This window comes from Tachypleus tridentatus, chromosome 3 (assembly GCF_004210375.1).
Source record: "Tachypleus tridentatus isolate NWPU-2018 chromosome 3, ASM421037v1, whole genome shotgun sequence".
Classification (NCBI taxonomy): domain Eukaryota; kingdom Metazoa; phylum Arthropoda; class Merostomata; order Xiphosura; family Limulidae; genus Tachypleus; species Tachypleus tridentatus.
The window spans coordinates 32,994,913-33,021,299 of record NC_134827.1 but is presented as its reverse complement, the minus strand read 5'-3'; the positions used below and the strand labels follow the sequence as shown (position 1 = coordinate 33,021,299).

The following is a 26,387-nucleotide window of genomic DNA, read 5'->3' as shown; positions in this document are numbered from 1 at the left end:
TTTTGTGTTGTTTCTAAATGTTACTAGGATTAGGTAGGTGATCAGTTCATGTGCTGTATGTTATGTTGTGCTAAGAACTACTGTATGTTATGTTGTGCTAAGAAGTAATGAAGTTTGATCACCAAAGATTTTATTCGTGCAAACTTTACTATTTACTGTGGTGATGATCGAGAACAAAATGGATGTTTTTTTCCATGTCATGACTAATTTTCTGTGCTGATAATGTATAATTTGTGAGCCAAGACTGATTCCATCTTAAACCCCTGCATCTCTAAATTATATTCTGCAGAATGTATAACCTCAGAATTTGGATCATCTTACACAATGTCTGCATTTAGTTCAACTTTGTTATAGTTTCAAAATATTACAAAGTCATTTGTTTTACCTGATATTTTGTGGATTTATTACTGATTGGTTGGTTTATTGAATATATTTTTATATTAGTAATTCTTTCTTAAACTACAAATAAAATGTGCATTGTGAATGTTTATCACACATAAAGGTATGAAATTGTAAGTAGCTACCAAATTTACATTATGAACAAGTTATCTGAAGCCTATTTTATAGACATTAGAACTCATTTGTATCTACAGGGAGAAATAATGATGAATTATAATATTTCAAACACACATGACAAGGTCATTTACTGGAAACAATGTATTTTTACTACATTGCATATAGTTGTCATATTCAGTACTCTACCTGATTGTTATGACATTGCATATAGTAGTCATATTCAGTACTCTACCTGATTGTTATGACATTGCATATAGTAGTCATATTCAGTACTCTACCTGATTGTCATATTCAGTACTCTACCTGATTGTTATGACAGTGCATATAGTAGTCATATTCAGTACTCTACCTGATTGTTATGACAGTGCATATAGTAGTCATATTCAGTACTCTACCTGATTGTTATGACAGTGCATATAGTAGTCATATTCAGTACTCTACCTGATTGTTATGACAGTGCATATAGTAGTCATATTCAGTACTCTACCTGATTGTTATGACAGTACATACAGTAGTCATATTCAGTACTCTACCTGATTGTTATGACAGTGCATATAGTAGTCATATTCAGTACTCTACCTGATTGTTATGACAGTACATACAGTAGTCATATTCAGTACTCTACCTGATTGTTATGACAGTGCATATAGTAGTCATATTCAGTACTCTACCTGATTGTTATGACAGTGCATATAGTAGTCATATTCAGTACACTACCTGATTGTTATGACATTGCATATAGTAGTCATATTCAGTACTCTACCTGATTGTTATGACAGTGCATACAGTAGTCATATTCAGTACTCTACCTGATTGTTATGACATTGCATATAGTAGTCATATTCAGTACTCTACCTGATTGTTATGACATTTCATATAGTAGTCATATTCAGTACTCTACCTGATTGTTATGACAGTGCATATAGTAGTCATATTCAGTACTCTACCTGATTGTTATGACATTTCATATAGTAGTCATATTCAGTACTCTACCTGATTGTTATGACAGTGCATATAGTAGTCATATTCAGTACTCTTCCTGATTGTTATGACAGTGCATATAGTAGTCATATTCAGTACTCTACCTGATTGTTATGACAGTGCATATAGTAGTCATATTCAGTACTCTACCTGATTGTTATGACAGTGCATATAGTAGTCATATTCAGTACTCTACCTGATTGTTATGACAGTGCATATAGTAGTCATATTCAGTACTCTACCTGATTGTTATGACATTTCATATAGTAGTCATATTCAGTACTCTACCTGATTGTTATGACATTGCATATAGTAGTCATATTCAGTACTCTACCTGATTGTTATGACAGTGCATATAGTAGTCATATTCAGTACTCTACCTGATTGTTATGACAGTGCATATAGTAGTCATATTCAGTACTCTACCTGATTGTTATGACATTTCATATAGTAGTCATATTCAGTACTCTACCTGATTGTTATGACATTGCATATAGTAGTCATATTCAGTACTCTACCTGATTGTTATGACAGTGCATATAGTAGTCATATTCAGTACTCTACCTGATTGTTATGACAGTGCATACAGTAGTCATATTCAGTACTCTACCTGATTGTTATGACATTGCATATAGTAGTCATATTCAGTACTCTACCTGATTGTTATGACATTTCATATAGTAGTCATATTCAGTACTCTACCTGATTGTTATGACAGTACATACAGTAGTCATATTCAGTACTCTACCTGATTGTTATGACAGTGCATATAGTAGTCATATTCAGTACTCTACCTGATTGTTATGACAGTGCATACAGTAGTCATATTCAGTACTCTACCTGATTGTTATGACAGTACATACAGTAGTCATATTCAGTACTCTACCTGATTGTTATGACAGTGCATACAGTAGTCATATTCAGTACTCTACCTGATTGTTATGACATTGCATATAGTAGTCATATTCAGTACTCTACCTGATTGTTATGACATTTCATATAGTAGTCATATTCAGTACTCTACCTGATTGTTATGACAGTGCATATAGTAGTCATATTCAGTACTCTACCTGATTGTTATGACATTTCATATAGTAGTCATATTCAGTACTCTACCTGATTGTTATGACAGTGCATATAGTAGTCATATTCAGTACTCTACCTGATTGTTATGACAGTGCATATAGTAGTCATATTCAGTACTCTACCTGATTGTTATGACATTTCATATAGTAGTCATATTCAGTACTCTACCTGATTGTTATGACATTGCATATAGTAGTCATATTCAGTACTCTACCTGATTGTTATGACAGTGCATATAGTAGTCATATTCAGTACTCTACCTGATTGTTATGACAGTGCATATAGTAGTCATATTCAGTACTCTACCTGATTGTTATGACATTTCATATAGTAGTCATATTCAGTACTCTACCTGATTGTTATGACATTTCATATAGTAGTCATATTCAGTACTCTACCTGATTGTTATGACAGTGCATATAGTAGTCATATTCAGTACTCTACCTGATTGTTATGACAGTGCATATAGTAGTCATATTCAGTACACTACCTGATTGTTATGACAGTGCATATAGTAGTCATATTCAGTACTCTACCTGATTGTTATGACAGTGCATACAGTAGTCATATTCAGTACTCTACCTGATTGTTATGATAGTGCATATAGTAGTCATATTCAGTACTCTACCTGATTGTTATGACAGTGCATATAGTAGTCATATTCAGTACTCTACCTGATTGTTATGACAGTGCATATAGTAGTCATATTCAGTACTCTACCTGATTGTTATGACAGTGCATACAGTAGTCATATTCAGTACTCTACCTGATTGTTATGATAGTGCATATAGTAGTCATATTCAGTACTCTACCTGATTGTTATGACAGTGCATATAGTAGTCATATTCAGTACTCTACCTGATTGTTATGACAGTGCATATAGTAGTCATATTCAGTACTCTACCTGATTGTTATGACAGTGCATATAGTAGTCATATTCAGTACACTACCTGATTGTTATGACATTGCATATAGTAGTCATATTCAGTACTCTACCTGATTGTTATGACAGTGCATATAGTAGTCATATTCAGTACTCTACCTGATTGTTATGACATTGCATATAGTAGTCATATTCAGTACTCTACCTGATTGTTATGACATTTCATATAGTAGTCATATTCAGTACACTACCTGATTGTTATGACAGTGCATATAGTAGTCATATTCAGTACTCTACCTGATTGTTATGACATTTCATATAGTAGTCATATTCAGTACACTACCTGATTGTTATGACAGTGCATATAGTAGTCATATTCAGTACTCTACCTGATTGTTATGACAGTGCATATAGTAGTCATATTCAGTACTCTACCTGATTGTTATGATTTTCGCAATTACTTCAATAGAGTAGAGATTTTAAAAAAAAATCACAAAATCTAGCTCCAAACTTCAAATGTAATATTTTATTTATTCACTACTATTATTATAATAATTCTTTTTATCAGTAAAATTGGCAACAAACATACCTTATTAACATGTTGGCTCACACACAACCCACTAGTGGGTCATGGTAATATTGTAGTAAGACCCGCACGAGTTGTGCCCTGTTTTGTTTTTAAAGGACCACTTATTGGCTGGGACACATTGGCTTAATATACACTTTTCCCAAAAAGTAATTTCAAAATGACCAGTGGGATCCTGGAAAGTATCGACAAAATAAGCCCCAACGTGTCAAACCACTACACGTTCCACCTGTTTCACTATAAGTTTTCATTACTGATGTTTTCCTTATCAATTATTGGATTAGTCACAGTTTAGTGTTTTTGTTTTGACAATCATGTATTACTGGTATTACCATCACCATATGATATGTAAACATGTGATTTATTATTCATTCAGCCAGTCAAATAAGTCATAACTTCAAGCTCATTAGCTTAACTGACCAATAAAAACTTAAACATCTTAAAGTGAATGTTGTGCACAGCCAGGAAGTTTGAACTGTATGAGTAAGTATCTATTTCTTTATATAGCTGAGGAAATAATGATTCTAATTACCCATAATCATCAACATTTTAAATATGAAATTCTGGAAAAAAAATAATCCCTGTTTTGGAACAAAATGGGATGATGTATACAAAAATAGATCCCTGTTTTGGGACAAAATGGGATGATTTATACAAAAATAGATCCCTGTTTTGGGACAAAATGGAATGATTTATACAAAAATAGATCCCTGTTTTGGGACAAAACGGGATGATTTATACAAAGATCTCCTTACTGAGTACAGAAATGACTGGAACAACTAGTGGTATGGTAATTGTTATCACACTCTACTAATTAACTCTTAATTTGTATAAAGCCAGGTTGCTACTAAGAACTCAGCAGTAGTTTTTACTAATACTGTATAGATCCAGCCTGATGGAGCAGCAGCAAGAGACGGCCGTTTAAAACAGGGAATGAGAGTTGTAGAGGTTTGTATTTTACACATTGTAGTTACACTATATCATTATGCTAGTCTATCAGCAAGCTATGGACTTTGTATAATCTAATTTATATTGTAGAAAAATAAAATAACTGGGTAAACATTTATTAATGCCTTATAAACAATGTTATAATAGTGCAGTCACCCTTTATTTTGTACACAAACAGTGTATTCCAGAAATAGATGAAGTGAAATTCAGTTTTTTAAATAATCCATTGTGTTAAACCATGCTTATCCATTATTACTGATTATTCCATATACGCCATAAAGCAGTAAGTGGGTTATGTGTGTTATATGTCAGCACCTAGTACTTTGCTAAATCCAATTCCTGTAATATTTGCTTTAAACCTAGATGTATAAACATAACGACTTTATTTGACACTCAGTGAAAGTACTTATGTTTAAACCATGCTATCTGATTCATTTTAGTTTCATTTGAATATATGTGCTGTTTATTTCTGTTACCTGTACCTGGGGTGTGGCATAACTTTTAAAAACAGTATTAAACTGTTGACTCTTTGTAAAGTTACTTAGGTAATCAGAAAGTTTGAAAATGTACTCTGTTCTTGCTGAGTGATATAAAAGTATATGATTACTGCACAAACAGCTATTTATGAACTTGTCTGTTTTGAGATTACTTTTGCTAAAAATTGACTAAAACATACATAAATGTCTTAAGTGATGTAGCCTTTCTCAAACAGAAATCTTTCTTTTGTTTTAACACTTTCTCACCAATATCAGTTAACACTAGAAAGCCTCAAATATGTATGTAACAGCATTCCGATCGAGTTTTCCTGCATTTAAAAGCTTTTCATATTTTGTCACCAGGTGAATGGTGTATCAATTCTTGGTGCCTCCTATCAAGAAGCAGTCCATGCCTTAAAGAACACTGGTGAGTCAGTGGCACTGATAGTCTCTGATGGATACAATGCAGCCAGTGTAGAGACTCCAGTAAGCAACCTAAAATCTTCGCAGTCTATGTCTTCCATAGACAGAGAAGATGAAGAAAGTACAGTTTTCAGACAGGTAGTATGCTTTCGTTGCTTTTAATAATCTTTAATAATTTTAAAGTATTTGTTTATGCTGCATCTGAGTATTATTTTGTAGCAAGAGGAAATGTGGAGACACCTAACTGTTACTGGTAAGTTTAACTCTCAGGTTCCACAAACACGTAGTTGTGTGAAAGTTGATATAACTTGGAGCTGACCTTTATCTTGATGCTTTTTTTCATAGCTTTCAGTTTTCATTGTTGTATAAGAATGATAGTATTTATTTATGATTTCCTGTCATCAGTAATCCTGGTTCTGCAGCCTCGGCTCTAGTTGTGTATGTTATTCAGTATCTTCAGTAGAGTAATGGAAGTATTCTTATTTAAGTGACTGTTTTCAGGAACAAGAAACATTAAAAGAAGTTGCACACTGGGAGAAAGAGGACAGAGATAACTTGGTATGTGTTATTTAATGTTTTACTGTCTATTCATTAAGCATATGGCAAACTTTATAAAAGTTAGTGACAGTGTGTGGTTAATGTGACTTATGTGATAGCATGATACCTTCATAATACTAATCTCTTAGTAGTAAACCAAAAGCACTTAACACATTTTGTGTGAGCATCTTTTCCTGCACATGTTATGAGTATTTCGGGAGTTACCTATCAGAATTTAATTAAACTACTTTTTAAATCACAGTATATAAATGAATTAAGTGCAAACATATAGCTAATAATCTAAACCTTAATAATATATCCATTTCAAGTTCTTAATTTTATATGACAATTAAAAAAAAATCCTGAATTTTCTTTAGTATGATAATTGTGGCATTTTCTCTCTAAACATCTCCTCTTCTCTAATTTATTTACTACCCCTCCAAGAAGTATGAATTTTAATGTAAATTACCAATTATAATGTTGTAATCACACAGGCAAAGCATAGTATTTATAGACTTCAATCATCTTTGGTTACAGGGCCATCAAAAAGAAAATCAGACGACCCCTTGTCATGCCCACCTCTCTGAACGTTGATTAAATGTTAAATATTATTTTTTCTGTTTTATATATCACACTCATCCTTTCACATTTGGTATCTGGACTACAAATTGTTATACTGTTTTAGAAATATTGTTACTTCCTGTGAAGAAAAAAATGAAAAGACTTTGTGCTTGTTGGTGTTTTAGATGTGTTATGAGTGTTTTTCACACACCTGAAATTTAAAACATTGTTTAAAACACCAGTGCTTTTTTCCTTGTATGCTTAAATAAATTTCAATGATTATCTAGGACTCTCAAAAATTATTTTCTGTCTGAAAGCAGTTGTATTTTTCAATACAAGTTTTATTTCTAATAAGTACTTCTAGAGATGAAAACACTCTAAGTTAATAAGTAATGTAATAATTTCCACTAGTCTCTGGCAGTTGTTCCTTGCATTGCTAAGATAGTTTATCTGTGGTTACAGGGCCATAAAAAAAAAGAAAATGAAACCCTCCTGTCATACTCTCCTCCCTCTTGCTTCCTCTTTTTCAAAAATTATTAGTTTTCTTTAACATTTAATACAAAAGTATTTACAACCAATATAAAGCCAAGATTTTAATTTATTAAATCATGCATTATATTACATTGGTTTCTGTAGAGGAAATTTTCAATCTTGCTTTCAGTTAAAACTTCATTACCATGAGAAACACATTGATGAGCTTAGCTGAATTTTTCATGGCATTTTCTGCATTTGTTAGAGAGCCAGAAAAGTTGTGATAACTTGGTAGCATTGTTAACTTCTTGAATAAGATTGTTCTGTACTCTTTGGTGTATTACTTAATTAAATAAAAGATTATTTAGTGCAGTGATACCATTAATATAAGAAAAGTATGGTCAAATGTCATTGACAGTTTAAACCTTAAATAAAGACCGAAGTAAGTACTTTAATGTTTGCTTGTCATGTGTATTTCTTATTGTAGAAGTAACTAAAATGTAAAAATTGGAATTTTTTAGTTTAGATAAAGAAGAATAATTTTCTCAAGGTACGTTATGTAATTTGATACCTTAGTATGAGTTGTGTGTTAAGTATGTGAGTTACAACTTATGTGACATGAATATTTGTTAGACTTGGTTCAGAGGGCAATCAACCTCTGATAAAAGTATCAGTGTAAATAGATATATACTACTATGAATTGAAAGCTATATAGAATAAATAAATGCAGTTTTGTTTTAGAATTTGAAGTCATTCTTGAAAGAAAAAAAAGGCAACCGAGATTTAATTTGTTTTTGGTTTTTTTCGGTGGTTACGAGGTCAGTCATATTAACCAACCTTGTACAGAGGTAGGATAGAGAATATAATAGATGAAATATAAAGTTTTACTAGAAAAAAATGCTTGAAATTTATTAAGGATGTTTTAGAGATTGCACAAATAAAATTTGAGATGAAGAAAACTGTTTTTAATCTTTGCACTCAGACTAATTAAAAAAGTCACTATATTCACAGACAAATCTTTTGTAAAAATACATTGTTAAAAAAATCTGACTTTCTGTGTATAAAAGACTTGTATTGTTTATTGAAAGTCTGCCGAACTTTGTGAAGATACACCTACTTTATTAAAAGTTATAATATGTAAATTATAATGAGTGTGAAATGGTTACAAACTTATTCAATTTGACCGACCTCATGACAGAAGATGTAATCTCTAGTTAGTAACTAATCTGACTTATCTGGTAGCATGAGACCTTCAGGTTAAAATTATATTATATTATAAAAAGTGTATTCATTAATTAAATAAACGCTGTTTTTTTAATTTGTTGAATTTTTTTTAGAAAAATTTATTTTAATATTAGTGATCAGTGGTGGATACAGGATGTTTTGGTGGGGGGGGGGGTGATCGACTAAGTAACAGTGACTTAAACCTGATCCCAAGTAAACTTTTTTCTTGTTACTACAACGTAAATTCCATGGAATTAATTTAGAAACAAAGAAAAGAAACATATATGGCTATGAACTCTCATTTATTGATTTTATTCTAAAATATCAAGTTACAAGTAATCGTAGAGCACTATACTGAATTACACAACATAGTGCATGTTACAATGAACTTTCATATATTCCTAAATAACATGATACAAGTAAACATACAGCAAAAATATTCTAATTGAGATGATCAGTACTTTATATTTCTGATTTCCCATTTACCACAGACAATTTTTGTATGGCCAGTGGGGGGATGTATCCCCCTCTGTATCCCCTGTTAGTGACACACCTTATTCTTGTGCTTTATTTACTGTTTAAAGTTTAGTTTGGCTTTGATCTAGCTTTTAACAAGGAAGAGGTTGGAGGCAAAAGTCATTGTAAGATAAAAAAAAAGGTGAAATATATGTTAATATTTTCAAACTAAAAAGCTTACCAAAGAACATTATCACAACTTATTGAATCAGGATATTTTACATGTAATGTTTTTCTTGTATAACCAGTTAAAACTCCTATTTCAGAAATTGAAACTAAATTTAAGTTTTAAAGTTCTGAAATTTTTTAAAAAATATGTTTAAATATAAGTTTTAAAGTGGTTTAAAAAGTATTTGATAAAAAATAAAATCCATTTCCATGTAGCTGTCTATTCTAAAATACATTTTTCATGCAATATAGTAATTCAGTTTTTATGTTTATTCAAATAAATATTTTATTTGTTATTAAAGCCAACATTGGATATCATTATGAAAACAGGAAAACAAAACTAAATTATTTGTAGTTTAAGTTCTAAATACAGTGAAGACTTAGTTTGACTCTACTTCTCTTCTAAGGATCGAATGAGAAAAGAGCGAGATGAAGATACCCGCAGTATTTCGTCCATGTCATCCAGTCACACAGATAGGGCTTTAGCACATTTTCCTGAGGTAATTAATTTTTTTGTAAAATAACTCAAATCAGGAATGTACTGATGTTCAGAAAGTGTTTTATGTATGAATATGGGGTCTCTCAATGGCACAGCAGTGTGTCTGCAGACTCGTTCCACTAAAAACTGGGTTTCAATACCCTCGGTGGTCAGAGCACAGACATTCCATTGTGTACTTTTGTGCTTAATTCAAAATAATCAGTTTGAATGTGGGTTTAATAATAGGATGAGTTAAGTAATTCGTGTTGTTTAGGTACGTAAATGTCAAATATTCTAATGTTTGAAAGGTGTCTTATTACACCAACCTTCAGATATAATTGGATGATTTAAATATGAGTTGTGATCACATCAAACAAAATTTCTGTTAAGTGTTTGTGTAGTATGTTAGTGAACTTTAGAATGTAATGCATCGTATGTTGATATTTTACGAGTACAGTGAGATTAGATCAAGAGGTTTAAATATATTTTATTCTCTTACATGTTTGTTAAAGGAACAAATATCATCTTTCTTATTAATATGTTCAAGTTCTTCGTTACCACAAATTGGTCAGTACTTTGAGAAATGCTTTTTTTTTTTTTTTATGTTTTATGTATAACACCCATCCTGTCATGGTTGATATCTGGACTGTGTATTGTTATACTTCTTAGAAATATTCTGTGACAGAAGAGAATACAACATTTAAAACTTATTGTTAAAAACACCAGTGTTTTTTTTCATATGTGCTTAAACAAATTCCAGTGATTGTCTAGGACTTAAAGATTATTTTGATAAGACTTCTGTCTGAGAGCAGTTGAATTTTTAGATATAAGTTTTATTTCTAATAAGTATTTGTGCAGAAGGAAACACATTTAAAGTTAATAAGTAATCCAGTGATTTCCAATAGTCTCAGGCAGTTGTTCCTCACGTTGCTAAGACAGTTGATCAGAAAGTGTTAGAGGTTGTGAGAGCTGCCGAACAGTTATTGCGACCTCTTATGCCAGAGTCGGCTAGTGGCACAGGTGGTGAGAGCTCTTATGGTAACAGGGAGACAAAAACAACCACTGTGATAATGAGGAAACACGTAACGAATCAACCGCAACAAGCCACTACAGTGAGTTTATGTCTGAAATCCACTGCTAGAGTTAATTACTATAATAATATTTAAGATTAGAATGATTAAGTGTATTGAATCTATAGTTTCTTTTTGAGCCTATCTTTGTAAGTATGTGTGACTAGCCCTTAAATCTTTCTGATTGATGTAATGCTTAATATAGTTTTATTTGTTTAAAAAAAATAGCAAAAAACTTGCCACTAACTCTTGCTTGAGCTTAAATATAAGTACTACTTACTTGGAAATTTAATGGAAGCTCACTGAAACTATGTTAGTGAAATAGTTTTACAGGTTAAAACAAATTTACCAAATCAACGATTAAAACAATTGTAGAATAAGTAGAAAACACCATTACATATTAGACAAGAAACCTGATCTTGCTCCTTACAATTAAATGTAATTAAAAATAGATTCTGTATAACTGTTTTTATGTAGAAAAATGTTTTTCACGTGCGTATCAATTAAACAGTGTAGTTCTGTCTTATGATAATGATACTTTAGTACATTAAACAGTATAGTTCTGTCTTATGATAATGATACTTTAGTACATTAAACAGTATAGTTCTGTCTTATGATAATGATACTTTAGTACATTAAACAGTATAGTTCTGTCTTATGATAATGATACTTTAGTACATTAAACAGTATAGTTCTGTCTTATGATAATGATACTTTAGTACATTAAACAGTATAGTTCTGTCTTATGATAATGATACTTTAGTACATTAAACAGTATAGTTCTGTCTTATGATAATGATACTTTAGTACATTAAACAGTATAGTTCTGTCTTATGATAATGATACTTTAGTACATTAAACAGTATAGTTCTGTCTTATGATAATGATACTTTAGTACATTAAACAGTATAGTTCTGTCTTATGATAATGATACTTTAGTACATTAAACAGTATAGTTCTGTCTTATGATAATGATACTTTAGTACATTAAACAGTATAGTTCTGTCTTATGATAATGATACTTTAGTACATTAAACAGTATATTTCTGTCTTATGATAATGATATTTTAGTACATTAAACAGTATATTTCTGTCTTATGATAATGATACTTTAGTACATTAAACAGTGTAGTTCTGTCTTATGATAATGATATTTTAGTACATTAAACAGTATATTTCTGTCTTATGATAATGATACTTTAGTACATTAAACAGTGTAGTTCTGTCTTATGATAATGATACTTTAGTACATTAAACAGTGTAGTTCTGTCTTATGATAATGATACTTTAGTACATTAAACAGTGTAGTTCTGTCTTATGATAATGATACTTTAGTACATTAAACAGTGTAGTTCTGTCTTATGATAATGATACTTTAGTACATTAAACAGTATAGTTCTGTCTTATGATAATGATACTTTAGTACATTAAACAGTATAGTTTTGTCTTATGATAATGATACTTTAGTACATTAAACAGTATAGTTCTGTCTTATGATAATGATACTTTAGTACATTAAACAGTGTAGTTCTGTCTTATGATAATGATACTTTAGTACATTAAACAGTATAGTTCTGTCTTATGATAATGATACTTTAGTACATTAAACAGTATAGTTCTGTTTTATGATAATGATACTTTAGTACATTAAACAGTATAGTTCTGTCTTATGATAATGATACTTTAGTACATTAAACAGTGTAGTTCTGTCTTATGATAATGATACTTTAGTACATTAAACAGTGTAGTTCTGTCTTATGATAATGATACTTTAGTACATTAAACAGTATAGTTTTGTCTTATGATAATGATACTTTAGTATATTAAACAGTATAGTTTTGTCTTATGATAATGATACTTTAGTATATTAAACAGTATAGTTTTGTCTTATGATAATGATACTTTAGTATATTAAACAGTATAGTTTTGTCTTATGATAATGATACTTTAGTATATTAAACAGTATAGTTTTGTCTTATGATAATGATACTTTAGTACATTAAACAGTATAGTTCTGTCTTATGATAATGATACCTTAGTACATTAAACAGTATAGTTCTGTCTTATGATAATGATACTTTAGTATATTAAACAGTGTAGTTTTGTCTTATGATAATGATACTTTAGTACATTAAACAGTATAGTTTTGTCTAATCATAATGATACTTTAGTATATAGTCTCTGTTTCTTTTTGTCAAAGTATCTTCATGTCTATATTGTGTTTTACCCATATTTTTTTATGAAGTCTCAACAGCTACACCAATATACTTTGTTTTATTCACTAATAAGTTGTCTATCTAACTTTGCCTTAGGTAAATGATTTTGGTAGTCTTATCTGTATTTCACTTTTTCTTTATTGTTTACAGTGAATACCCCTCAAGAACCAATTATTATCTAGTTTCAGTCTCTATGAGTATATACCTTCTTTAATGTAGTTCTGACATTCTACAACCTAGGCAGAAAAACTGAAGAGCAAACGTTATATGCAACTTAGCATGCTATTAGTATGGTTAACATGTCTTCAGGAGTCACAATGCAACAGTTTCTAACTTCAAATTTGGCACAGTACTTCACATGCACATGTTGCTTGGCACAAAACGTTTTAATTTTGAAAGAAGATTCCTCAAAAATCACTTTTGTTTTCACTAACCACATATTTTTAATTTTATAAATCATGAATTTTAAAAGCAAGTATGTTCTTTGCATTTTGTTCATTTTCAATATTGTTTTTGAGATGACTTGTTGCATTGGTTTATGTATGTTTTGCACTACATGAACGAAACGTGTGTATGTATATAGTTTGAAGGGATTGTTTTCATAGTGGCACGGAAAATAACATGTTAGCACGTACCATAAATTAGTATGTTGTGCACTGACATTTTAATCAATGTATGTGTGTGTAATATAATCATATAAAACTGGTTTTTATGTGCAACTATGGTGTAGTGGCTGATGCTTGTGCATGGCTGTATCACTGAAAATACACTATATGTGCATTATTTACCACTTAATTACCTAAAACTCTCCCTCTATTTTCCTTTCTAATCATTTCAGCCTGCTGGCTCAAGGTCTACCCCTTCCCCTGTACCTCCTTTGGGGTACACTCCCTCTCCTACATCTTCCCCTTTGCCTTCTTGCAACTGCACCTCTGTCCCTGTTCTGGGAGATGTACAGATGGATACCAGTAGGAACTTGCGTCTTGATCCAGTGGACTCTGGGAGGCTCAAGGTATGCCAATTATGCAAAGCAAGTTTCAGTGCAGGGTCTAATTTCTGTATAAATTGTATATAATATTAAGTACACGTTAGAAACTTAAATATATAGTGATATGTGGTCATAAAGTTTCTCTTTCCTTTTGTTCTATAATTTGTAAAGGATTTTTTACACATTTGTCAAAAGCTTCAGTTAAGCCCACTATTGAATCCTTTTAACTTGGACTTTATCTTTGTACACTGAAGTATTTGTTCTGTCAGATGTTTCAAACATTAGTTTTCTCTCTGTTTGTTTGTACATTAAGTTACAGTGTTTATGTATGTTTCAAACATTAGTTTTCTCTCTGTTTGTTTGTACATTAAGTTAAGAACCAGTGTCTACAGATGGTTCAAACAGTAATTTTCTCTCTGTTTGTTTGTACATTAAGTTAAGAACCAGTGTCTACAGATGGTTCAAACAGTAATTTTCTCTCTGTCTGTTTGTACATTAAGTTAAGAACCAGTGTCTACAGATGGTTCAAACAGTAATTTTCTCTCTGTTTGTTTGTACATTAAGTTAAGAACCAGTGTCTACAGATGGTTCAAACAGTAATTTTCTCTCTGTTTGTTTGTACATTAAGTTAAGAACCAGTGTTAACAGATGGGTCAAACAGTAATTTTGTTTGTCTATACATTAAGTTAAGAACCAGTGTTTACAGATGGGTCAAACAGTAGTTTTCTCTCTGTTTGTTTGTACATTGAGTTAAGAACCAGTGTCTACAGATGGTTCAAACAGTAATTTTCTCTCTGTTTGTTTGTACATTGAGTTAAGAACCAGTGTCTACAGATGGTTCAAACAGTAATTTTCTCTCTGTTTGTTTGTACATTGAGTTAAGAACCAGTGTCTACAGATGGTTCAAACAGTAATTTTCTCTCTGATTGTTTGTACATTGAGTTAAGAACCAGTGTCTACAGATGGTTCAAACAGTAATTTTCTCTTTCTTTCTTTAGTCAAGAGAACAGTGTTTACAAATATTTCCTAAACGTGTGTGTTGTTCAGTTTTCTTTACAAAGGGAGATGATAATATATTTTAACTGAATAAATAAAAATTTTCACTAGATAATTTTACTCAAAAAGCTGTTCCTGATTCCTGAATGTTCTTCTCTACTTCTATTGTTCAGAATGTTTCACATTTTTGTCTCTTAAATCTGAACACTGAAACATTGTAATCAATCCTAAGAATGCCTTGGTTGTATTTCAGATTGTTTGATTAGACTTACATTAGTCTTCTCAAGACCAAATAAAGTAGTAGCTTCAATAAGGTTCAAATAGTTATTTTCCAAAACTCAGAATTATCTGACACATGCACATGTTCACACACTCATCAACAGGGATACAATACCTTTTGTTTTCGTAATGTTTTAGAAATGAAACACTGTTTAAAAGTGTGTATTTATATAGTTTAAAGATTATTATTATTTTCTTTATAATAACATTTCAAAACAATAACTGACTTTCAGACTCATCGTGTGAGTCTTTTCCTCTAGTGTATTTTGATAGATAGTTACTTTAGAGTTTAAATGTATGTGAAAGCTTTACAGTTTATGTACATTTTCTGTAGGATAACCATGGACCTCCCGGCAGTGTTGAGCCTGACCCCGCAGTTCTCTCTTTTGTTGAAAAGAGAAAGAAGTTTGAACAGGCTGCGTCTGTGTCCCCTCCACCCCCACCAAGTGACAGAGAATTTCCTCACCAGGTATCAGGAATTGGAACACAACAAGACAGTCCAGGTTTGTCAAATTCTTTGCTAATAAATGAATTAGATTGGTTAGCATGCCCAGACTTTCAATCTGATCATGGGTGGTTCGTGACTCAGTTGTTGCAGAAATGTGGTCCACGTGCTATTCGATTAGACAAGAATCGACCAAGGGTTGGAGGTGTGTGCTCGTAACTACACATCTTGCTTCTAGTCCTTGAATTGAAAGTTAAGAGTGTTTTGTGCAGATAGTCCTTGTTTCATCATGTGCAAACTTGTGAGTGTTTTGTGCAGATAGTCCTTGTTTCATCGTGTGCAAACTTGTGAAAGAAAACAAACTGGACTAATCACAATACTCCAAAATAGATTATTTCCAAACTGTCATATTTGATTGAGTTATTTTAAAATAGTCATATTTTGTGTCTTATAGGCACTTGCCAGTGATGAAATATAGTAAGGAAGGAAGAATGTAACGTTCTGTTGTAGAGAGTTCATACTATCTAACTGTATAAGGAATTGGGTTATACTTGTAACAGGTATACATATGATACGTTATTACTGAGTTTATAAAAACAGAAAAAGGTATTATTAGTATGTGTGGTTTCATGTATACGTAACTTACTATTAGGCTTAAAATAATTTGAATAAATCTTAAAGGACTAATAACTAGTTTTTACATGTAATAGTAGACATGAACATAAGTGTGGTACAGAACTGAGAAAAAAAAAGACAGTTATGCATTTCAGAAATACCTCATTTGTAACAAATGCGTTTTTGCTAGGAAAGCTGAATTTCACCAAGTATTGAAAGCTACAAGTATCAATTATATATGTGTAGTACATGAACATGAAAATCTTCAGAATAACATTGTACCTTATGAATTCAGTCAACACGTTAGAATTCTATTATTATGCTTTTTGTAATTACATTAGGAACTGCATTGAGTTGAATGGAAGTGATGGGAAAACATGTTGTTTTAAGGAAGTGGCTAGAACCTGGTGATATTTTGGTCTATGAACCTCGGTCAATCTTGAACCTCTGTGTAATAACTTAACTATACCAGGAAATTTACTCACTTTCATTGCAATGACTTCTAAGGTTTAGGAATTTTCCTATCCTTTGATTTATAAGTGAAAGCTGTGCATGTGATTGCACTGAAATGTGGTTTTGAGCTTATTGCTATCCTAAACACTGCTGTGTCAGTTCTTCCTGTATTCATGGATAACAATAAGGTTAGATCATTTCTCTGGAGTGTTTGTTTGTTGATATGTTGTATTTTGTTTCCCGAGGAGTCATTATACTGTGTGATTGGAAATTTGCTTTAAACCTAATTTAAGGTACTAAAGTAATTAGCTGTAGTAACCTTTCTTTATGATAGATTTAAATCACAGAGTTTACTGAAGTAGAAGTGGTAATAATTCACAGTCAAATACACATGAAACTCTTCTCTCATATTTGAAAAATTGAATAATAAAACACTACTGTCACTAAGTATTTAGCTGTTAGTATATGTCTGTAGTTATTTGACACAGTATGTTTCTATAGCTTAATAAGGCATTACATCATTTTGTTTCATTATTGATAAGTATTTATGTTTTATCAGAAATATATATATATACATGACAAACCAAGGTTATTTCGGATTACATCCAACAGAAATAAATTATTTTTTTCTGAAGAGTACATAATGAAATTCTCTACTGCCTGTTTCTGTACACTTGATAAATTCTTACCGAGAATCTTTCCAGTGTGTACAGTGTAATAATTGAAATTACTCCAAGATCTCAGAAACAAGACTGTAGTTGTGAGTAATGATTTTAAGTTGTGTATATAACTGAAACCATCAACTGCTTTTCTCAATGAAATGTGGCCTAAATCTATTGTTTAAATAATGTATAATATTTATTCATTGCTATGATGATTCGTGTGAGCATTTTACTTTTTAGGTATAAAGGAAAGATAGCAATTCAGTTTTAAACATAAACTGTTTATTGTTATCAAGAATAAGTCGTCATCAACCTTTAAACATGTTTTTGTTCATATTAATTTTACTGAAACTGTGATCTCGACAGTAATAAATATACTAGTTTTAGTGTTGTTGTTGTTGTTATAAAATTGACTCGTCATGTTTGAGACACATGAGTAAAAATTGTTGTAAAAAACAATAGTTTTACAATTTACATTTTTTTGTTTCTCTTACCTGCCATGTTTTTATTTTGAATATTTTGAACTGTTAGATTGTTGAGGGGAAAAAGTGAGAGGAGTTTCATTGTTTAAGTATTCACGACGACATTCTATTGTTTGGAAGAATAATACGATTTGTAAGTATCCAAAGTAGTTTACTGTTAAAGTTGGTAACCACAGTTTGTGTTCTCAATGTATTTCATGAATGCTCTTTTTCAAGTAGAACACACACCATCAACACCAACGGAGCAACACATTCAACCAGACCAAACAGTAGATAGGACTAAGTGTGAGGATAGTACACAATCTGAAGAATTCAGCAGTAATCATAAGGAAGGATTATTTGGTCAAAATGGAAACTTGGATGAGAATGAACAGAAAGACAACAGGTACCATACTGTTTTTTCTCTACCTTCACTAGCTACCCTTATACAGGGTGTTCGGAAAGTCACTGTGCACTTATATATTTATTAACAGACAAAACTGCACAGTGACTTTCCGAACACCCTGTATAAGATTACAAGACCTTAGATGTAGAAATTTAAATTAAATGTCTTAATTGTACAAGAAAAGTAATTGAACTCAGATTGAAGTGTTGTCCAGATAGTGCCTAAAGGTAGCAAACACTTGTGTTGGTTGGAGAATGTATTCACCATGCTCTAAAGGTAGTGTGTATAAATTGTTACTTGGCTAGATGGTGTTAGAGCATAGAAAGTGTCTATATTGGAGAATTGATGAGACAGTACATTATATGTACTATAAGATAGAAAGTATTTCTTTTAGTCTGTTACATAAAGTAGAAGATGTCAAGTTTTTGTATTATACAGTCCAGTGAATGATACTTGTAAGGTATTAGAAGGTAGCAAGTATCTGTGTGGGTTGTTTAACCTTTGTTTTTGTATTATACAGTCCAGTGAATAATACATGTAAGGTATTAGAAGGTAGCAAGTATCTGTGTAGGTTGGTTAACCTTTGTTTTTGTATTGTACAGTCCAGTGAATGATACATGTAAGGTATTAGAAGGTAGCAAGTATCTGTGTAGGTTGTTTAACCTTTGTTTTTGTGTTGTACAGTCCAGTGAATGATACATGTTAGGTATTAGAAGGTAGCAAGTATCTGTGTAGGTTGTTTAACCTTTGTTTTTGTGTTGTACAGTCCAGTGAATGATACATGTAAGGTATTAGAAGGTAGCAAGTACTTGTTTAACCTTTGTTTTTATATTGTACAGTCTAGTGAATGATACATGTAAGGTATTGGAAGGTAGCAAGTATCTGTGTGGGTTGTTTAACCTTTGTTTTTGTATTATACAGTCCAGTGAATGATACATGTAAGGTATTAGAAGGTAGCAAGTATCTGCGTAGGTTGTTTAACCTTTGTTTTTGTATTGTACAGTCCAGTGAATGATACATGTAAGGTATTAGAAGGTAGCAAGTATCTGTGTAGGTTGTTTAACCTTTGTTTTTGTGTTGTACAGTCCAGTGAATGATACATGTAAGGTATTAGAAGGTAGCAAGTACTTGTTTAACCTTTGTTTTTATATTGTACAGTCTAGTGAATGATACATGTAAGGTATTAGAAGGTAGCAAGTATCTGCGTAGGTTGTTTAACCTTTGTTTTTGTGTTGTACAGTCCAGTGAATGATACATGTAAGGTATTAGAAGGTAGCAAGTACTTGTTTAACCTTTGTTTTTATATTGTACAGTCTAGTGAATGATACATGTAAGGTATTAGAAGGTAGCAAGTATCTGCGTAGGTTGTTTAACCTTTGTTTTTGTATTGTACAGTCCAGTGAATGATACATGTAAGGTATTAGAAGGTAGCAAGTATCTGTGTAGGTTGTTTAACCTTTGTTTTTGTATTATACAGTCCAGTGAATGATACATGTAAGGTATTAGAAGGTAGCAAGTATCTGTGTAGGTTGTTTAACCTTTGTTTTTGTATTGTACAGTCTAGTGAATGATACATGTAAGGTATTAGAAGGTAGCAAGTATCTGTGTAGGTTGTTTAACCTTTGTTTTTGTATTGTACAGTCTAGTGAATGATACATGTAAGGTATTAGAAGGTAGCAAGTATCTGTGTAGGTTGTTTAACCTTTGTTTTTGTATTGTACAGTCTAGTGAATGATACATGTAAGGTATTAGAAGGTAGCAAGTATCTGTGTAGGTTGTTTAACCTTTGTTTTTGTATTGTACAGTCTAGTGAATGATACATGTAAGGTATTAGAAGGTAGCAAGTACTTGTTTAACCTTCGTTTTTGTGTTGTACAGTCCAGTGAATGATACTTGTAAGGTATTAGAAGGTAGCAAGTACTTGTTTAACCTTTGTTTTTGTGTTGTACAGTCCAGTGAATGATACATGTAAGGCATTAGAAGGTAGCAAGTACTTGTTTAACCTTTGTTTTTATATTGTACAGTCTAGTGAATGATACATGTAACGTATTAGAAGGTAGCAAGTACTTGTTTAACCTTTCTTTTTATATTGTACAGTCTAGTGAATGATACATGTAAGGTATTAGAAGGTAGCAAGTACTTGTTTAACCTTTGTTTTTGTATTGTACAGTCCAGTGAATAATACATGTAAGGTATTAGAAGGTAGCAAGTATCTGTGTAGGTTGTTTAACCTTTGTTTTTGTGTTGTACAATCCAGTGAATGATACATGTAAGGTATTGGAAGGTAGCAAGTACTTGTTTAACCTTTGTTTTTATATTGTACAGTCTAGTGAATGATACATGTAAGGTATTAGAAGGTAGCAAGTATCTGTGTAGGTTGTTTAACCTTTGTTTTTGTATTGTACAGTCCAGTGAATGATACATGTAAGGTATTAGAAGGTAGCAACTATCTGCGTAGGTTGTTTAACCTTTGTTTTTGTATTGTACAGTCCAGTGAATAATACATGTAAGGTATTAGAAGGCAGCAATTACTTGTTTAACCTTTGTTTTTATATTGTACAGTCTAGTGAATGATACATGTAAGGTATTAGAAGGCAGCAAGTATCTGCATAGGTTGTTTAACCTTTGTTTTTGTATTATACAGTCCAGTGAATGATACATGTAAGGTATTAGAAGGTAGCAAGTATCTGTGTAGGTTGTTTAACCTTTGTTTTTGTATTGTACAGTCTAGTGAATGATACATGTAAGGTATTAGAAGGTAGCAAGTATCTGTGTAGGTTGTTTAACCTTTGTTTTTGTATTGTACAGTCTAGTGAATGATACATATAAGGTATTAGAAGGCAGCAAGTATCTGCGTAGGTTGTTTAACCTTTGTTTTTGTGTTGAACAGTCCAGTGAATGATACATGTAAGGCATTAGAAGGCAGCAAGTACTTGTTTAACCTTTGTTTTTGTATTGTACAGTCCAGTGAATGATACATGTAAGGTATTAGAAGGTAGCAAGTACTTGTTTAACCTTTGTTTTTGTATTGTACAGTCCAGTGAATGATACATGTAAGGTATTAGAAGGTAGCAAGTACTTGTTTAACCTTTGTTTTTGTGTTGTACAGTCCAGTGAATGATACATGTAAGGTATTAGAAGGTAGCAAGTACTTGTTTAACCTTTGTTTTTGTGTTGTACAGTCCAGTGAATGATACATGTAAGGTTTTTAGAAGGTAGCAAGTACTTGTTTAACCTTTGTTTTTATATTGTACAGTCCAGTGAATAATACATGTAAGGTATTAGAAGGTAGCAAGTACTTGTTTAACCTTTGTTTTTGTGTTGTACAGTCCAGTGAATGATACATGTAAGGTATTAGAAGATAGCAAGTACTTGTTTAACCTTTGTTTTTGTGTTGTACAGTCCAGTGAATGATACATGTAAGGTATTAGAAGGTAGCAAGTACTTGTTTAACCTTTGTTTTTATATTGTACAGTCCAGTGAATAATACATGTAAGGTATTAGAAGGTAGCAAGTACTTGTTTAACCTTTGTTTTTGTGTTGTACAGTCCAGTGAATGATACTTCTAAGGTATTAGAAGGTAGCAAGTACTTGTTTAACCTTTGTTTTTGTGTTGTACAGTCCAGTGAATGATACTTGTAAGGTATTAGAAGGTAGCAAGTACTTGTTTAACCTTTGTTTTTGTGTTGTACAGTCCAGTGAATGATACATGTAAGGTATTAGAAGGTAGCAAGTACTTGTTTAACCTTTGTTTTTGTGTTGTACAGTCCAGTGAATGATACATGTAAGGTATTAGAAGGTAGCAAGTACTTGTTTAACCTTTGTTTTTATATTGTACAGTCTAGTGAATGATACATGTAAGGTATTAGAAGGTAGCAAGTACTTGTTTAACCTTTGTTTTTGTGTTGTACAGTCCAGTGAATGATACATGTAAGGTATTAGAAGGTAGCAAGTACTTGTTTAACCTTTGTTTTATATTGTACAGTCCAGTGAATGATACATGTAAGGTATTAGAAGGTAGCAAGTACTTGTTTAACCTTTGTTTTTATATTGTACAGTCTAGTGAATGATACATGTAAGGTATTAGAAGGTAGCAAGTACTTGTTTAACCTTTGTTTTTATATTGTACAGTCTAGTGAATGATACATGTAAGGTATTAGAAGGTAGCAAGTACTTGTTTAATCTTTGTTTTTGTGTTGTACAGTCTAGTGAATGATACATGTAAGGTATTAGAAGGTAGCAAGTATCTGTGTGGGTTGTTTAACCTTTGTTTTTGTATTGTACAGTCCAGTGAATAATACATGTAAGGTATTAGAAGGTATCAAGTATCTGTGTGGGTTGTTTAACCTTTGTTTTTGTATTGTACAGTCCAGTGAATGATACATGTAAGGTATTAGAAGTTAGCAAGTACTTGTTTAACCTTTGTTTTTGTATTGTACAGTCCACTGAATGATACATGTAAGGTATTAGAAGGTAGCAAGTACTTGTTTAACCTTTGTTTTTGTGTTGTACAGTCCAGTGAATGATACATGTAAGGTATTAGAAGGTAGCAAGTACTTGTTTAACCTTTGTTTTTGTGTTGTACAGTCCAGTGAATGATACATGTAAGGTATTAGAAGGTAGCAAGTACTTGTTTAACCTTTGTTTTTGTGTTGTACAGTCCAGTGAATGATACATGTAAGGTATTAGAAGGTAGCAAGTACTTGTTTAACCTTTGTTTTGTGTTGTACAGTCCAGTGAATGATACTTGTAAGGTATTAGAAGGTAGCAAGTACTTGTTTAACCTTTGTTTTGTGTTGTACAGTCCAGTGAATGATACATGTAAGGTATTAGAAGGTAGCAAGTACTTGTTTAACCTTTGTTTTTATATTGTACAGTCTAGTGAATGATACATGTAAGGTATTAGAAGGTAGCAAGTACTTGTTTAACCTTTGTTTTTGTGTTGTACAGTCCAGTGAATGATACATGTAAGGTATTAGAAGGTAGTAAGTACTTGTTTAACATTTGTTTTTATATTGTACAGTCTAGTGAATGATACATGTAAGGTATTAGAAGGTAGCAAGTACTTCTTTAACCTTTGTTTTTATATTGTACACTCTAGTGAATGATACATGTAAGGTATTAGAAGGTAGCAAGTACTTGTTTAATCTTTGTTTTTGTGTTGTACAGTCTAGTGAATGATACATGTAAGGTATTAGAAGGTAGCAAGTATCTGTGTGGGTTGTTTAACCTTTGTTTTTGTATTGTACAGTCCAGTGAATAATACATGTAAGGTATTAGAAGGTAGCAAGTATCTGTGTGGGTTGTTTAACCTTTGTTTTGTATTGTACAGTCCAGTGAATAATACATGTAAGGTATTAGAAGGCAGCAAGTATCTGTGTGGGTTGTTTAACCTTTGTTTTTGTATTGTACAGTCCAGTGAATAATACATGTAAGGTATTAGAAGGTAGCAAGTATCTGTGTGGGTTGTTTAACCTTTGTTTTTGTATTGTACAGTCCAGTGAATAATACATGTAAGGTATTAGAAGGTAGCAACTATCTGTGTGGGTTGTTTAACCTTTGTTTTTGTATTATACAGTCCAGTGAATAATACATGTAAGGTATTAGAAGGTAGCAAGTATCTGTGTAGGTTGTTTAACCTTTGTTTTTGTATTGTACAGTCTAGTGAATGATACATGTAAGGTATTAGAAGGTAGCAAGTATCTGTGTAGGTTGTTTAACCTTTGTTTTTGTATTGTACAGTCTAGTGAATGATACATGTAAGGTATTAGAAGGCAGCAAGTATCTGCGTAGGTTGTTTAACCTTTGTTTTTGTGTTGTACAGTCCAGTGAATGATACATGTAAGGTATTAGAAGTTAGCAAGTACTTGTTTAACCTTTGTTTTTGTATTGTACAGTCCAGTGAATGATACATGTAAGGTATTAGAAGGTAGCAAGTACTTGTTTAACCTTTGTTTTTGTGTTGTACAGTCCAGTGAATGATACATGTAAGGTATTAGAAGGTAGCAAGTACTTGTTTAACCTTTGTTTTTGTGTTGTACAGTCCAGTGAATGATACATGTAAGGTATTAGAAGGTAGCAAGTACTTGTTTAACCTTTGTTTTTGTGTTGTACAGTCCAGTGAATGATACTTGTAAGGTATTAGAAGGTAGCAAGTACTTGTTTAACCTTTGTTTTGTGTTGTACAGTCCAGTGAATGATACATGTAAGGTATTAGAAGGTAGCAAGTACTTGTTTAACCTTTGTTTTTATATTGTACAGTCTAGTGAATGATACATGTAAGGTATTAGAAGGTAGCAAGTACTTGTTTAACCTTTGTTTTTGTGTTGTACAGTCCAGTGAATGATACATGTAAGGTATTAGAAGGTAGCAAGTACTTGTTTAAGCTTTGTTTTTGTGTTGTACAGTCTAGTGAATGATACATGTAAGGTATTAGAAGGTAGCAAGTATCTGTGTGGGTTGTTTAACTTTTGTTTTTGTATTGTACAGTCCAGTGAATAATACATGTAAGGTATTAGAAGGTAGCAAGTATCTGTGTGGGTTGTTTAACCTTTGTTTTTGTATTGTACAGTCCAGTGAATAATACATGTAAGGTATTAGAAGGCAGCAAGTATCTGTGTGGGTTGTTTAACCTTTGTTTTTGTATTGTACAGTCCAGTGAATAATACATGTAAGGTATTAGAAGGCAGCAAGTATCTGTGTGGGTTGTTTAACCTTTGTTTTTGTATTGTACAGTCCAGTGAATAATACATGTAAGGTATTAGAATGCAGCAAGTATCTGTGTGGGTTGTTTAACCTTTGTTTTTGTATTGTACAGTCCAGTGAATAATACATGTAAGGTATTAGAAGGTAGCAAGTACTTGTTTAACCTTTGTTTTTGTGTTGTACAGTCCAGTGAATGATACTTGTAAGGTATTAGAAGGTAGCAAGTACTTGTTTAACCTTTGTTTTTGTGTTGTACAGTCCAGTGAATGATACATGTAAGGTATTAGAAGGTAGCAAGTACTTGTTTAACCTTTGTTTTTATATTGTACAGTCTAGTGAATGATACATGTAAGGTATTAGAAGGTAGCAAGTACTTGTTTAACCTTTGTTTTTGTGTTGTACAGTCCAGTGAATGATACATGTAAGGTATTAGAAGGTAGCAAGTACTTGTTTAAGCTTTGTTTTTGTGTTGTACAGTCTAGTGAATGATACATGTAAGGTATTAGAAGGTAGCAAGTATCTGTGTGGGTTGTTTAACCTTTGTTTTTGTATTGTACAGTCCAGTGAATAATACATGTAAGGTATTAGAAGGTAGCAAGTATCTGTGTGGGTTGTTTAACCTTTGTTTTTGTATTGTACAGTCTAGTGAATGATACATGTAAGGTATTAGAAGGCAGCAAGTATCTGCGTAGGTTGTTTAACCTTTGTTTTTGTGTTGTACAGTCCAGTGAATGATACATGTAAGGTATTAGAAGGCAGCAAGTATCTGTGTGGGTTGTTTAACCTTTGTTTTTGTATTGTACAGTCCAGTGAATAATACATGTAAGGTATTAGAAGGCAGCAAGTATCTGTGTGGGTTGTTTAACCTTTGTTTTTGTATTGTACAGTCCAGTGAATAATACATGTAAGGTATTAGAAGGTAGCAAGTACTTGTTTAACCTTTGTTTTTGTGTTGTACAGTCCAGTGAATGATACTTGTAAGGTATTAGAAGGTAGCAAGTACTTGTTTAACCTTTGTTTTTGTGTTGTACAGTCCAGTGAATGATACTTGTAAGGTATTAGAAGGTAGCAAGTACTTGTTTAACTCTTGTTTTTGTGTTGTACAGTCCAGTGAATGATACATGTAAGGTATTAGAAGGTAGCAAGTACTTGTTTAACCTTTGTTTTTGTGTTGTACAGTCCAGTGAATGATACATGTAAGGTATTAGAAGGTAGCAAGTACTTGTTTAACCTTTGT

At 31.9% G+C, this 26,387-nt stretch overlaps 1 protein-coding gene across 1 annotated transcript in view; it reads left to right on the top strand.

Annotated features, from left to right (window-relative positions):
* The window catches only part of LOC143246652 (protein scribble homolog), a 252,713-nt gene that overhangs the window by 198,517 nt on the left and 27,809 nt on the right, over positions 1-26,387 (top strand). Inside the window, 8 exon segments of the mRNA XM_076493711.1 lie at positions 4,938-5,000; positions 5,840-6,037; positions 6,401-6,457; positions 9,784-9,876; positions 10,760-10,966; positions 13,979-14,152; positions 15,738-15,906; positions 18,280-18,445. Coding sequence (XP_076349826.1) covers positions 4,938-5,000; positions 5,840-6,037; positions 6,401-6,457; positions 9,784-9,876; positions 10,760-10,966; positions 13,979-14,152; positions 15,738-15,906; positions 18,280-18,445 — 1,127 coding nt within the window.